General features: G+C 38.5%; 1 protein-coding gene across 1 annotated transcript in view; it reads right to left on the bottom strand.

The window, feature by feature from the left end:
• STT3B (STT3 oligosaccharyltransferase complex catalytic subunit B) overlaps window positions 1–16,509 on the bottom strand; it is a 499,883-nt gene that overhangs the window by 138,875 nt on the left and 344,499 nt on the right. The window contains exon 4 of the mRNA XM_053715745.1: window positions 4,860–5,014. Within this exon, the coding sequence (XP_053571720.1) occupies window positions 4,860–5,014 (155 nt within the window). The remainder of the gene's footprint in view (window positions 1–4,859; window positions 5,015–16,509) is intronic.

Below are 16,509 nucleotides of genomic sequence, written 5' to 3'. Positions count from 1 at the left end.
GATGGGGTTTTACTCCAACCTGTTCATAGTTCCCAAAAAAGAGGGAACATTCAGACCAATTTTAGATCTCAAGATCCTAAACAAATTTCTCAGGGTTCCATCGTTCAAAATGGAAACCATTCGAACGATCCTTCCTACCATCCAGGAAGGTCAATTTATGACCACGGTGGATTTAAAGGATGCGTACCAACATATTCCTATCCACAAGGAACATCATCAGTTCCTAAGGTTCGCTTTTCTGGACAAGCATTACCAGTTTGTGGCACTTCCATTCGGATTAGCCACTGCTCCGAGAATTTTCACAAAGGTACTAGGGTCCCTTCTAGCGGTTCTAAGACCAAGGGGCATTGCAGTAGTACCGTACTTGGACGACATCCTGATTCAAGCGTCGTCTCTGTCAAAAGCAAAGGCTCATACGGACATCGTCCTAGCCTTTCTCAGATCTCACGGATGGAAAGTGAATATAGAAAAAAGTTCTCTTTCCCCGTCAACAAGAGTTCCCTTCTTGGGAACAATAATAGACTCCTTAGAAATGAGGATTTTTCTGACAGAGGTCAGAAAATCAAAACTTCTAAGCTCTTGTCAAGTACTTCATTCTGTTCTTCGTCCTTCCATAGCGCAGTGCATGGAAGTAATAGGATTGATGGTTGCAGCAATGGACATAGTTCCTTTTGCACGAATTCATTTAAGACCATTACAACTGTGCATGCTCAGACAGTGGAATGGGGATTATACAGACTTGTCTCCGACGATTCAAGTAGATCAAAGGACCAGAGATTCACTCCGTTGGTGGCTGATCCTGGACAACCTGTCACAGGGAATGAGCTTCCGCAGACCAGAGTGGGTCATTGTCACGACCGACGCCAGTCTGGTGGGCTGGGGCGCGGTCTGGGAACCCCTGAAAGCTCAGGGTCTATGGTCTCGGGAAGAATCTCTTCTCCCGATAAACATTCTGGAACTGAGAGCGATATTCAATGCTCTCAAAGCTTGGCCTCATCTAGCAAAGGCCAAATTCATAAGGTTTCAATCAGACAACATGACGACAGTTGCATATATCAACCATCAGGGGGGAACAAGGAGTTCCCTGGTGATGGAGGAAGTGACCAAGATAATTCAATGGGCGGAGGATCACTCCTGCCACTTGTCTGCAATCCACATCCCAGGAGTGGAAAATTGGGAAGCGGATTTTCTGAGTCGTCAGACATTCCATCCGGGGGAGTGGGAACTCCATCCGGAAATCTTTGCCCAAATAACTATTATGGGGCATTCCAGACATGGATCTGATGGCCTCTCGTCAGAACTTCAAGGTTCCTTGTTACGGGTCAGGATCCAGGGATCCCAAGGCGACTCTAGTAGATGCACTAGTAGCACCTTGGACCTTCAACCTAGCTTATGTATTCCCACCGTTTCCTCTCATTCCCAGGCTGGTAGCCAGGATCAATCAGGAGAGGGCTTCGGTGATCTTGATAGCTCCTGCGTGGCCACGCAGGACTTGGTATGCAGACCTGGTGAATATGTCATCGGCTCCACCATGGAAGCTACCTTTGAGACAGGACCTTCTTGTTCAAGGTCCATTCGAACATCCGAATCTGGTTTCCCTCCAACTGACTGCTTGGAGATTGAACGCTTGATTTTATCAAAGCGTGGGTTTTCAGATTCTGTAATAGATACTCTGATTCAGGCTAGAAAGCCTGTAACTAGAAAAATTTACCATAAGATATGGAAAAAATATATCTGTTGGTGTGAATCTAAAGGATTCCCATGGAACAAGATAAATTCCTAAGATTCTATCCTTTCTACAAGAAGGTTTGGAGAAAGGATTATCTGCAAGTTCTCTGAAGGGACAGATCTCTGCGTTATCTGTTTTACTTCACAAAAGGCTGGCAGCTGTGCCAGACGTTCAAGCGTTTGTTCAGGCTCTGGTTAGAATCAAGCCTGTTTACAGACCTTTGACTCCTCCCTGGAGTCTTAATCTAGTTCTTTCAGTTCTTCAAGGGGTTCCGTTTGAACCCTTACATTCCGTAGATATTAAGTTATTATCTTGGAAAGTTTTGTTTTTGGTTGCAATTTCTTCTGCTAGAAGAGTTTCAGAGTTATCTGCTCTGCAGTGTTCTCCGCCCTATCTGGTGTTCCATGCAGATAAGGTGGTTTTGCGTACTAAGCCTGGTTTTCTTCCGAAAGTTGTTTCCAACAAAAATATTAACCAGGAGATAGTTGTACCTTCGTGTCCGAATCCAGTTTCAAAGAAGGAACGTTTGTTACACAATTTGGACGTAGTCCGTGCTCTAAAATTCTATTTAGAGGCCACTAAAGATTTCAGACAAACATCTTCTTTGTTTGTTGTTTATTCTGGTAAAAGGAGAGGTCAAAAAGCAACTTCTACCTCTCTTTCTTTTTGGCTTAAAAGCATTATCCGATTGGCTTATGAGACTGCCGGACGGCAGCCTCCTGAAAGAATCACAGCTCATTCCACTAGGGCTGTGGTTTCCACATGGGCCTTCAAGAACGAGGCTTCTGTTGATCAGATATGTAAGGCAGCGACTTGGTCTTCACTGCACACTTTTGCCAAATTTTACAAATTTGATACTTTTGCTTCTTCGGAGGCTATTTTTGGGAGAAAGGTTTTGCAAGCCGTGGTGCCTTCCATTTACGTGACCTGATTTGCTCCCTCCCTTCATCCGTGTCCTAAAGCTTTGGTATTGGTTCCCACAAGTAAGGATGACGCCGTGGACCGGACACACCTATGTTGGAGAAAACAGAATTTATGTTTACCTGATAAATTACTTTCTCCAACGGTGTGTCCGGTCCACGGCCCGCCCTGGCTTTTTTAATCAGGTCTGTTGAATTATTTTTTCTAACTACAGTCACCACGGTATCATATGGTTTCTCCTATGCATATTTCCTCCTGTACGTCGGTCGAATGACTGGGGTAGGCGGAGCCTAGGAGGGATCATGTGACCAGCTTTGCTGGGCTCTTTGCCATTTCCTGTTGGGGAAGAGAATATCCCACAAGTAAGGATGACGCCGTGGACCGGACACACCGTTGGAGAAAGTAATTTATCAGGTAAACAAATTCTGTTTTTGTGATTCAGAGAGCATGATTTTTTAAGCAACTTTCTAATTTACTCCTATTATCAAATTTTCCTTATTCTCTTGGTATCTTTATTTGAAATGCAACAATCTAAGTTTAGATGCCAGCCCATTTTGGTGAACAACCTGGGTTGTCCTTGCTGATTGGTGGAAAAAATCCATCCACCAATTAAAAAGTGCTGTCCAGAGTTCTTAACCCAAAAAAGCTTAGATGGCTTATTTCAAATAAAGATGGCAAGAGAAGGAAGAAAAATTGATAATAGGAGTAAATTAGAAATTTGCTTAAAATTGCATGCTCTATCTGAATCACAAAAGAAAGAAATTGTGTTCAGTGTCCCTTTAAGGTTTTAAAGAGGGCTCCGTTTGAGCCTATGCATTCTCTTGACATAAGGATCCTGTCTCAGAAGGGTCTTTCCTGTTAGCCATCGCATCGGCCCGCAGAGTTTCCGATCTGGCGGCCTTGCATCATGAGCCCCCTTATCTGGTGTTTTACATGGATAAGGCTGTTCTTCGCACAGGCTTGGGATTTCTTCCCAAGGGGGTGTCTGACCGTAACATCAATCAGGAAATAGTTGTTCCTTCTTTGTGCCCTAGCCCCTCTTCTTCTAAGGAGAGGCTACTTTATAATATGGATGTGGTTCGTGCCTTGAAGTTCTATCTTCAAGCGACTAAAGATTTCAGACAATCTAACTCTTTTTGTAGTCTATTCAGGGAAGCGCAGGGGTCAGCAGGCCTCTGCTACTTCTTTGTCTTTTTGGCTGAGGAGCTTGATCCACCTCGCCTATGAGACGGCGGGATTCAAGCCCCCTCAGAGGATTACGGCTCAGTCCACTAGAGCTGTGGCTTCTTCTTAGACCTTCAAAAAGGCGGTTACCTGTTCCTCCTCGAATACTTTAAAAGTTTTACAAATTTTTTTTGTCCTCTGGAGCTTGGGTATATGTTTCCCAATAGTAATGAAGCCGTGGACTCTACTCCCTTTTAGATGGAAAACAAATTACTCTTACCTGATAATTTTATTTCCATCATGGAGAGGAGAGTCCACGGCTTCTGCCCGTATCTCCGGTGGGCGGCCCTAAATTTAATGTTTTCTTCTGGCACCATTTATACCCTGATATTTCTCCTACTGTTCCTTGATCCCTTGGCAGAATGACTGGGGGATGAGGGGATTGGGGAAGGTATTTAAGCCTTTGGCTGGGTTGTCTTTGCCTCCTCCTAGTGGCCAGGTTCTTAATTCCCAATAGTAATGAATGAAGCAGTGGACTCTACTCCCCACACTGGAAATAAAATTATCAGGTAAGCATAATTTATGTTTTCTCATCTAGTGAGTCTTAAAGTAACATGAATACAGTTCTTTCATGATTCAGCAAGAGCATACAGTTTTAAACAATTTCCGAATTGACATCCATTATCTTCCTTCCCTTGGTATCCTTTGCGGAAAAGAATACCTATGTAGGCTCAGGACCAGCTATGCTCTACTGGGAGCTAGCTGCTGATTCGTGACTGCACATATATGCCTCTAGTTATTGGCTCACCTAATGTGATCAGGTAGCTACCAGTAGCGAATAGCTGCTGTTTCAACAAAGGATACCAAGAGAATGAAGCCAAATAGAAGTATCTAAATAAAAATCACTTGTAAGAATAAGGATTTAGTGCACCCTAACTACCATTAGAAATAAATGTTGGTTACAAAATTAAAGAACTGAAAATTGTGATTCAATATACTTTTTACCATAGTGGCATATAAAATTAAACACCCAATTTGCTCTTACCAAAAACTCGCTCATCGTTGATATTTTTAATGCAGAACCAAAGACCAGCCGGAAATGTACAAACTAGTATGTGAAGATCGAAAAAGAAGGAAACCCATGTAGTCGGTTGATGTTCAGACACAGAAGCAATAATTGGTATGTGAATTTTTGCGTACCTGAAAAGGGGGGGGGGGGGTGATGGAGAGAAAAACAAACAAACTTTAGTGCTCGTTATTGAGAGCAAGAGGTAGATTGTTGTTCATGAGTTGATAAGGCAATGTCAACGGGGAGGGGGTGTTAGGTTTCAGTATTACATAAACATACAATCAAATTTATTCACAGAACTACTTTATTAAAAGCTTGTTTGTAAAGAATATTTTACTGATCATATGCACATATTAACTCTGCTATGTGACAGAACACCCCTCCCAAGATTAAATTTGCTTCAGAGCAGAATGACCAATTACAACAGAAGACACAAGCGATGCCAAGCTCTTTCTCTATGGTACTCTACTAGTTATTAAAGGGACCCTAAACACATTTCATACGCCTCCCTCTAATCATGGGTGCTTCCATTATGGAACTTGGATTACACTGTAGGTGCCTGAAGGATAATTACTGCACATGTGCAAACACGTCAGCACTCAAATGTAGTGCAGAACAGATTTCAATATGGCGGCACAAATGACAAAAAGTATGCGGGGAGTGTTCAATGTTAAATTATCAAACATAAAAACATGCTAATAAAAAAATTGACATCATGAGCATTAGTTACTAATATGGATCTGTAACTTGGAGGTCATCAAAATATAACTTAGGAAAATGTATGTCAAAAATGTATATGCATGTCTGACAAAGTACCCAAACAAACATGCACAAAGGTCATTTAGTGCGCCTGCCTAACTGTGGGAAGACTGTATAAGTAGATTATTTTGCTAAATACTAGGGATTTTAGTGTAAACTAGAAGCTTTGCCCTAATCCAAGAATATCCCTGTGCTTCTTTTTGGGTATGTACATGTGTTTGTAAATTAAGTGTTGTAATGGGCTAAGCAAACATTTTATTAAAGGATACAAATAGAAACAGAAAGAGAAGCAACCTGCTAGGAACAAACAGCGCAGGTGCTTGTTCTATGGCCTGGTCACCACATGGAAGCAGCATCTTTTAGCCCAAATGTGCTTTTAACAAAAGAAAAAAAAAAACTTTCCTGAAGTATATCAGTCTGATGCCGCCTATCAAGGTCAGTCCAACTACGAAAAACCAGGCAATTATACCCTGAACAAAGGACATGGCAAACCCAGACTATAGTTTCATATATAGCGAAACGTGAATGCATTACAAGCATTTTTCTTTTAATCTGCTTTCTGTGATAAAATTTCAAGTCATGGTAACTTCTAGTGTTTTTAAAACACTAGGATTTACCAAAGCTATAAATAACGGGGACTTTCAGTCATTAACTATAAAAAAACATCATGCTGAAAGTACCTGCCCGCAATTTTATGTGGAGCATAGAATCTCCGGCCACCCAAAGCAAAATGCTATTCTTCCAATTAGGTGATTATTTCACTTCTAAGCCAATAGCATGCTAGCGATACGGCATAATGCAGATAGGCTACCACAGCTATTGGCTAAAAGATGGAATCATCACCTCATTGAAAAAACATAATTTATGTAAGAACTTACCTGATAAATTCATTTCTTTCATATTAACAAGAGTCCATGAGCTAGTGACGTATGGGATATACATTCCTACCAGGAGGGGCAAAGTTTCCCAAACCTTAAAATGCCTATAAATACACCCCTCACCACACCCACAAATCAGTTTAACGAATAGCCAAGAAGTGGGGTGATAAGAAAAAAAGTGCGAAGCATAAAAAATAAGGAATTGGAATAATTGTGCTTTATACAAAAAAATCATAACCACCACAAAAAAGGGTGGGCCTCATGGACTCTTGTTAATATGAAAGAAATGAATTTATCAGGTAAGTTCTTACATAAATTATGTTTTCTTTCATGTAATTAACAAGAGTCCATGAGCTAGTGACGTATGGGATAATGACTACCCAAGATGTGGATCTTTCCACACAAGAGTCACTAGAGAGGGAGGGATAAAATAAAGACAGCCAATTCCTGCTGAAAATAATCCACACCCAAAATAAAGTTTAATAAAAAACATAAGCAGAAGATTCAAACTGAAACCGCTGCCTGAAGAACTTTTCTACCAAAAACTGCTTCAGAAGAAGAAAATACATCAAAATGGTAGAATTTAGTAAAAGTATGCAAAGAGGACCAAGTTGCTGCTTTGCAGATCTGGTCAACCGAAGCTTCATTCCTAAACGCCCAGGAAGTAGAAACTGACCTAGTAGAATGAGCTGTAATTCTTTGAGGCGGAATTTTACCCGACTCAACATAGGCAAGATGAATTAAAGATTTCAACCAAGATGCCAAAGAAATGGCAGAAGCTTTCTGGCCTTTCCTAGAACCGGAAAAGATAACAAATAGACTAGAAGTCTTACGGAAAGATTTCGTAGCTTCAACATAATATTTCAAAGCTCTAACAACATCCAAAGAATGCAATGATTTCTCCTTAGAATTCTTAGGATTAGGACATAATGAAGGAACCACAATTTCTCTACTAATGTTGTTGGAATTCACAACTTTAGGTAAAAATTCAAAAGAAGTTCGCAACACCGCCTTATCCTGATGAAAAATCAGAAAAGGAGACTCACACGAAAGAGCAGATAATTCAGAAACTCTTCTAGCAGAAGAGATGGCCAAAAGGAACAAAACTTTCCAAGAAAGTAATTTAATGTCCAATGAATGCATAGGTTCAAACGGAGGAGCTTGAAGAGCTCCCAAAACCAAATTCAAACTCCATGGAGGAGAAATTGACTTAATGACAGGTTTTATACGAACCAAAGCTTGTACAAAACAATGAATATCAGGAAGAATAGCAATCTTTCTGTGAAAAAGAACAGAAAGAGCGGAGATTTGTCCTTTCAAAGAACTCGCGGACAAACCCTTATCTAAACCATCCTGAAGAAACTGTAAAATTCTCGGTATTCTAAAAGAATGCCAAGAAAAATGATGAGAAAGACACCAAGAAATATAAGTCTTCCAGACTCTATAATATATCTCTCGAGATACAGATTTACGAGCCTGTAACATAGTATTAATCACGGAGTCAGAGAAACCTCTATGACCAAGAATCAAGCGTTCAATCTCCATACCTTTAAATTTAAGGATTTCAGATCCGGATGGAAAAAAGGACCTTGAGACAGAAGGTCTGGTCTTAACGGAAGAGTCCATGGTTGGCAAGATGCCATCCGGACAAGATCCGCATACCAAAACCTGTGAGGCCATGCCGGAGCTATTAGCAGAACAAACGAGCATTCCCTCAGAATCTTGGAGATTACTCTTGGAAGAAGAACTAGAGGCGGAAAGATATAGGCAGGATGATACTTCCAAGGAAGTGATAATGCATCCACTGCCTCCGCCTGAGGATCCCGGGATCTGGACAGATACCTGGGAAGTTTCTTGTTTAGATGAGAGGCCATCAGATCTATCTCTGGGAGCCCCCCACATTTGAACAATCTGAAGAAATACCTCTGGGTGAAGAGACCATTCGCCCGGATGCAACGTTTGGCGACTGAGATAATCCGCTTCCCAATTGTCTACACCTGGGATATGAACCGCAGAGATTAGACAGGAGCTGGATTCCGCCCAAACCAAAACTCGAGATACTTCTTTCATAGCCAGAGGACTGTGAGTCCCTCCTTGATGATTGATGTATGCCACAGTTGTGACATTGTCTGTCTGAAAACAAATGAACGATTCTCTCTTCAGAAGAGGCCAAAACTGAAGAGCTCTGAAAACTGCACGGAGTTCCAAGATATTGATCGGTAATCTCACCTCCTGAGATTCCCAAACTCCTTGTGCCGTCAGAGATCCCCACACAGCTCCCCAACCTGTGAGACTTGCATCTGTTGAAATTACAGTCCAGGTCGGAAGAACAAAAGAAGCCCCCTGAATTAAACGATGGTGATCTGTCCACCACGTTAGAGAGTGCCGAACAATCGGTTTTAAAGATATTAATTGATATATCTTCGTGTAATCCCTGCACCATTGGTTCAGCATACAGAGCTGAAGAGGTCGCATGTGAAAACGAGCAAAGGGGATCGCGTCCGATGCAGCAGTCATAAGACCTAGAATTTCCATGCATAAGGCTACCGAAGGGAATGATTGAGACTGAAGGTTTCGACAGGCTGTAATCAATTTTAGACGTCTCTTGTCTGTTAAAGACAAAGTCATGGACACTGAATCTATCTGGAAACCCAGAAAGGTTACCCTTGTTTGAGGAATCAAAGAACTTTTTGGTAAATTGATCCTCCAACCATGATCTTGAAGAAACAACACAAGTCGATTCGTATGAGACTCTGCTAAATGTAAAGACGGAGCAAGTACCAAGATATCGTCCAAATAAGGAAATACCACAATACCCTGTTCTCTGATTACAGACAGAAGGGCACCGAGAATCTTTGTGAAAATTCTTGGAGCTGTAGCAAGGCCAAACGGTAGAGCCACAAATTGGTAATGCTTGTCTAGAAAAGAGAATCTCAGGAACTGATAATGATCTGGATGAATCGGAATATGCAGATATGCATCCTGTAAATCTATTGTGGACATATAATTCCCTTGCTGAACAAAAGGCAATATAGTCCTTACAGTTACCATCTTGAACGTTGGTATCCTTACATAACGATTCAATAATTTTAGATCCAGAACTGGTCTGAAGGAATTCTCCTTCTTTGGTACAATGAAGAGATTTGAATAAAACCCCATCCCCTGTTCCGGAACTGGAACTGGCATAATTACTCCAGCCAACTCTAGATCTGAAACACAATTCAGAAATGCTTGAGCTTTCACTGGATTTACTGGGACATGGGAAAGAAAAAATCTCTTTGCAGGAGGTCTCATCTTGAAACCAATTCTGTACCCTTCTGAAACAATGTTCTGAATCCAAAGATTGTGAACAGAATTGATCCAAATTTCTTTGAAAAAACGTAACCTGCCCCCTACCAGCTGAACTGGAATGAGGGCCGTACCTTCATGTGAACTTAGAAGCAGGCTTTGCCTTTCTAGCAGGCTTGGATTTATTCCAGACTGGAGATGGTTTCCAAACTGAAACTGCTCCTGAGGACGAAGGATCAGGCTTTTGTTCTTTGTTGAAACGAAAGGAACGAAAACGATTGTTAGCCCTGTTTTTACCTTTAGACTTTTTATCCTGTGGTAAAAAAGTTCCTTTCCCACCAGTAACAGTTGAAATAATAGAATCCAACTGAGAACCAAATAATTTGTTTCCCTGGAAAGAAATGGAAAGTAGAGTTGATTTAGAAGCCATATCAGCATTCCAAGTCTTAAGCCATAAAGCTCTTCTGGCTAAGATAGCCAGAGACATAAATCTAACATCAACTCTAATAATATCAAAAATGGCATCACAGATGAAATTATTAGCATGCTGGAGAAGAATAATAATATCATGAGAATCACGATTTGTTACTTGTTGCGCTAGAGTTTCCAACCAAAAAGTTGAAGCTGCAGCAACATCAGCCAATGATATAGCAGGTCTAAGAAGATTACCTGAACATAGATAAGCTTTTCTTAGAAAAGATTCAATTTTTCTATCTAAAGGATCCTTAAACGAGGTACCATCTGATGTAGGAATGGTAGTACGTTTAGCAAGGGTAGAAATAGCCCCATCAACTTTAGGGATTTTGTCCCAAAATTCTAACCTGTCAGGCGGAACAGGATATAATTGCTTAAAACGTTTAGAAGGAGTAAATGAATTACCCAATCTATCCCATTCCTTAGCAATTACTGCAGAAATAGCATTAGGAACAGGAAAGACTTCTGGAATAACCGCAGGAGCTTTAAAAACCTTATCCAAACGTATAGAATTAGTATCAAGAGGACTAGAATCCTCTATTTGTAAAGCAATTAGTACTTCTTTAAGTAAAGAGCGAATAAATTCCATCTTAAATAAATATGAAGATTTATCAGCATCAATCTCTGAGACAGAATCCTCTGAACCAGAAGAGTCCAAAGAATCAGAATGATGGTGTTCATTTAAAAATTCATCTGTAGAGAGAGAAGATTTAAAAGACTTTTTACGTTTACTAGAAGGAGAAATAACAGACAAAGCCTTCTTTATGGATTCAGAAACAAAATCTCTTATGTTATCAGGAACATTCTGCACCTTAGATGTTGAGGGAACTGCAACAGGCAATGGTACATCACTAAAGGAAATATTATCTGCATTAACAAGTTTGTCATGACATTTAATACAAACAACAGCTGGAGGAATAGCTACCAAAAGTTTACAGCAGATACACTTAGCTTTGGTAGATCCAGCAGGCAGAGGTTTTCCTGTAGTATCTTCTGGCTCAGATGCAACGTGAGACATCTTGCAATATGTAAGAGAAAAAACAACATATAAAGCAAAATAGATCAAATTCCTTATAAGACAGTTTCAGGAATGGGAAAAAAATGCCAAACATCAAGCTTCTAGCAACCAGAAGCAAATGAAAAATGAGACTGAAATAATGTGGAGACAAAAGCGACGCCCATATTTTTTGGCGCCAAATAAGACGCCCACATTATTTGGCGCCTAAATGCTTTTGGCGCCAAAAATGACGCCACATCCGGAACGCCGACATTTTTGGCGCAAAATAACGTCAAAAATGACGCAACTTCCGGCGACACGTATGACGCCGGAAACGGAAATGAATTTTTGCGCCAAAAAAGTCCGCGCCAAGAATGACGCAATAAAATGAAGCATTTTCAGCCCCCGCGAGCCTAACAGCCCACAGGGAAAAAAGTCAAATTTTTGAGGTAAGAAAAAATATGATAAATAAAGCATAATCCCAAATATGGAACTGACTGTCTGGAAATAAGGAAAGTTGAACATTCTGAGTCAAGGCAAATAAATGTTTGAATACATATATTTAGAACTTTATAAATAAAGTGCCCAACCATAGCTTAGAGTGTCACAGAAAATAAGACTTACTTACCCCAGGACACTCATCTACATGTTTGTAGAAAGCCAAACCAGTACTGAAACGAGAATCAGTAGAGGAAATGGTAAATATAAGAGTATATCGTCGATCTGAAAAGGGAGGTAAGAGATGAATCTCTACGACCGATAACAGAGAACCTTATGAAATAGACCCCGTAGAAGGAGATCACTGCATTCAATAGGCAATACTCTCCTCACATCCCTCTGACATTCACTGCACGCTGAGAGGAAAACCGGGCTCCAACTTGCTGCGGAGCGCATATCAACGTAGAATCTAGCACAAACTTACTTCACCACCTCCATCGGAGGCAAAGTTTGTAAAACTGATTTGTGGGTGTGGTGAGGGGTGTATTTATAGGCATTTTAAGGTTTGGGAAACTTTGCCCCTCCTGGTAGGAATGTATATCCCATACGTCACTAGCTCATGGACTCTTGTTAATTACATGAAAGAAAATAGTGTTTTGCCACGGACGGACTGACGGACGGACAGACTTACACACACACACATATATACATATATATATATATATATATATATATATATATATATATATATATATATATATATATATATGAGGTGGTGATCTAAAGGAATAAGCGCACAAAGAGACTCCTCATAGCGTAATATGTTTAATACAATTTAAAAGTACAAACAAAACAGTCCCCCTTCAGGGTGGGTACTCACAATTGAAAACCTCAATCGATATGAGGTAAGGTAAAGGTATCGAGTCCCAAAGGAGAAAGCACATCAGCTGTTAAGAACCCTCAAGTCCGTACTGCAAACTTCAGGAAAAAAAGCAGTCTAAGTCAAACTGCAGTGCCGTCCAAGAAGTGAATATGAGATTCCCGGCAATTAAAGTAAATAGAGCGTCTTGAGACAAATAGTTACTATGTAACCTGCTCTTTGAAACACACTATCGGTGTCTAACAATGTGGCAAAAAGTGGGCATGTATGTGCATGTATGTATATATATATATATATATATATATATACACACATACATATATATACATATATATATATACATACATATATATATATATATATATATATATATATATATATATATATATACATACATATATACATATACACACACACACATATACATACACGGACGGACGGACGGACGGACGGACTTACATGCACACACACATATATATATATATATATATATATATATATATATATATATATATATATATATACATACACATATATATATACATACACATACACATATACACACACACAAATATACATATATATATATATCTATATCAGCGCTGCAGAATCTGTTGGTGCTCTACAAATACCTGATAATATATACATATATACATACATATATACATACATATATACATACACATATATATATATAGGAAAACCAAAAAACGAAGCGTTCTCGCTAGCTGATAGAATAAAAACAATATCTTTATTTGTTCCAATAGTAAAGGTAAAAAAGACCAGGAGGGTCTACAGTAGTTGGGGTAAAAACACACTCAGCAGTGAGCATTGAATGCTGACATGTTTCGGCCAAGGGGCCGTAATCGTAGCTGATCAATGCTCCTGCTGTGAAATAATTTAAGAGCAGTGCTCACTTATTATTGGACACAAATGGACCAATCTCTTAGCTATTAGCAAAGGTGTGTATTAGTATAGCTTAATCAAGCTTTTAACCCGTTAGACACCCTAAGTGGGTGTATTACTAAACTTTTCTAATTAGAATATATCTAATGTTAATTCAACTTATGCCTAAAACTGAGGATGTTTTAAACCTATATTATACAACATTATATATATATAATGACATGCAATGCACAATTTTATGTTCGATATCTTTCAAGGAATGATTATCTAAACTTTAATTATTAGTAGTTAATTTTCTGTGAGGATCCTTGGCCTCACACCACCTTTAAGATTAGAAGTAAAGTATCTATTTATTTGGGAAAAAAACATGTCACTGGTATTGTATAAAGGTGTACAATCATGATGAACGTAAAGTGTCTCTAGGTAGTTATAACTACGATGTGAAAGTACAAGTTGTTAAATTGACCTTCAAAAGTATGTTTAGTTAGACTTCTATTTGAGGCAAAAGGAATAGTCTATATCATAATGCAAAGGTACATCATATAAATTAAACAAATGTTAAACATTAAATGTTAGAGTGAAGAAGGTAAAGTTTAAACCTGCATATTGATAAAGGATGGATGAAGATGTGATCTATCTACACTATTAATGGTCTAAAGATAATAGAGACTCATATATATATATGGGAATGAATTATTCTATAGCAAATGTATTTATCTAGCTGTAGATTTACCCTGTTGTTCATATGCATGTATGTATATACATGCATATATGTATCATATATATATATATATATATATATATATATATATATATATATATATATATACACATACAGCTGATGTTACTATTTTGCCTCTCCATCTTAGAAAGTTGTTATGCTGAACTGTAAGTTAGATACTACCTCAGTCTGGATCGTAAAATGTAGTTATAGAGAATGTGTTCTGAATCTACTATTTCCAATGATTAATGAGATCGTATTCTGAATTTAAACCAGTTTGAACTCTGGTTTTGAGTTTGAAGATCCAGAACATTTCTCTTTTGTTCAAAATTTTGTCTTTGTCTCCTCCTCTAGGTGGCGTGGTGATTTGTTCAATGATCTGTCATCTAAAAAGGTATGTAACCTTTTCTGATGTATTTTTTGAAAATGTCTTACTAAGGGTGTGCTTGCTTCCCCTTTAGTGATAGTGGATAAGTGATTCCTCATCCTTGTGTTGGCGTCATTTGTAGTTAACCCTACATATTGTAGGTTACATTGGATACAAGTGATTACATATATAATATATGAAGAAGTACAATTGACACATTTGTCAATTTTAAAGGTATCACCTGTAACAGCTGAAATGAAAGTGTCTGAAAAAATTCCATATTCACAAGGTCTACATTTTGTTTTCCCACATCTGTACATTCCTTTGTGTTCTAACCAAGAACAAGTACTTGATTGAGTGTCTTTGGGGAGCTCAGATGGTGATAGTTCGTTCCCCAAGGTTTTGCATCTCCTGTAGGAGCAACGTAACCCCTTTTCGACACATTGATCTAGTTTTGGATCTGCTGCCAGTAATCTAAAATGTTTTTTGACAATATTACAAATGGCTGTATAGTCCGTGCTGTAATCTGTCACAAAAGTGACTTTAGGGGACTTCCCTTCTATTTCACTGTTTTTTATATTGTCTGTAAGAAGTGTATTTCTAGGAATCAGTGCTACTTCTTTCTGTGCTCTTTTTATAGTATGTGTGGGGTATCCTCTCTGTTTTAAGCGTATACTTAATGCCTTACTCTGTACTTCACAAGCTGTATCTAATGTACAGTTTCTTTTTACCCTTATCATTTGTCCCTTCGCTACTGCGAAGGGAACATGTTTGGGGTGGCAGCTTGTGGCATGCAGAAGTGAGTTTTTAGTGATGGGTTTTCGGTAGATGTCACAGACAATATTACCTAATTATCCAACACCAAGAGTGAGATCCAGGAAATTAATATGTTCTGAATTAATTTCTCATGTGAATCTCAATCCCACAAAGAAGTTGTTCAAATTATGAAGGAATTTTTGAAGGTCCTGATCAGTGCCTTGCCATATGATGATCAGGTCGTCAAACCTCTTGTAGAGGAGTATACTGTCTCTGAAGGGGTTCTCATCTCCATAGATGTGGGACAGCTCCCACCAACCCATAAAGAGGTTGGCATAGGAGGGGGCAAATTTTGCCCCCATTGCTGTCCCACATCTCTGAAGATAGAACTGCCCCTCGAATTTAAAATAATTGTGGGTTAGCATAAACCTCATTGCTCTCAGTACATATTCTCTAAACTCCTTGCTGTAATTCGAATACCTAATAAGAAAGAATTCAACAGCTTTCAAACCCTCTTCATGGGGAATTGAGGAGTAAAGAGCAACAACGTCCACTGTTACCCACACATTTTTCTCCCTTTCCCAAGATACATTTTCCATAAGTTTGATCACATGTTTTGTATCTCTTAAATAGCTCATCAGAGATACAACAAATGGGTTCAGTATTGCATCAACCCATTGGGACAGGTGTTCAAACATTGGGAAAGGTGTATATATACACACACACACACATACATATATATATACATATACATACATATACACATATATATACACATATATATATATACACATATATATATATATACACAACATATATATATACATACACATATACATACACATATATATACACATATACATATACACATATTATACACATATATATACACATATATATACACATATATATACACATATATATACACATATATATACACATATATATACACATATATATATATACACACATATATACACATATATATACACACATATATATACACATATATAGTACACATATACATATACATATATACATATACATATATACATATATATACATATATATATACATATATATACATATAAATACATATATATACATATATATACATATATATACAGTATATATACATAAATACATATATATACACATATAT

This window comes from Bombina bombina, chromosome 5 (assembly GCF_027579735.1).
Source record: "Bombina bombina isolate aBomBom1 chromosome 5, aBomBom1.pri, whole genome shotgun sequence".
In the NCBI taxonomy this organism is placed as follows: domain Eukaryota; kingdom Metazoa; phylum Chordata; class Amphibia; order Anura; family Bombinatoridae; genus Bombina; species Bombina bombina.
The sequence above is the reverse complement of the archived record's forward strand: the minus strand, read 5'-3'. Positions and strand labels throughout refer to the sequence as shown.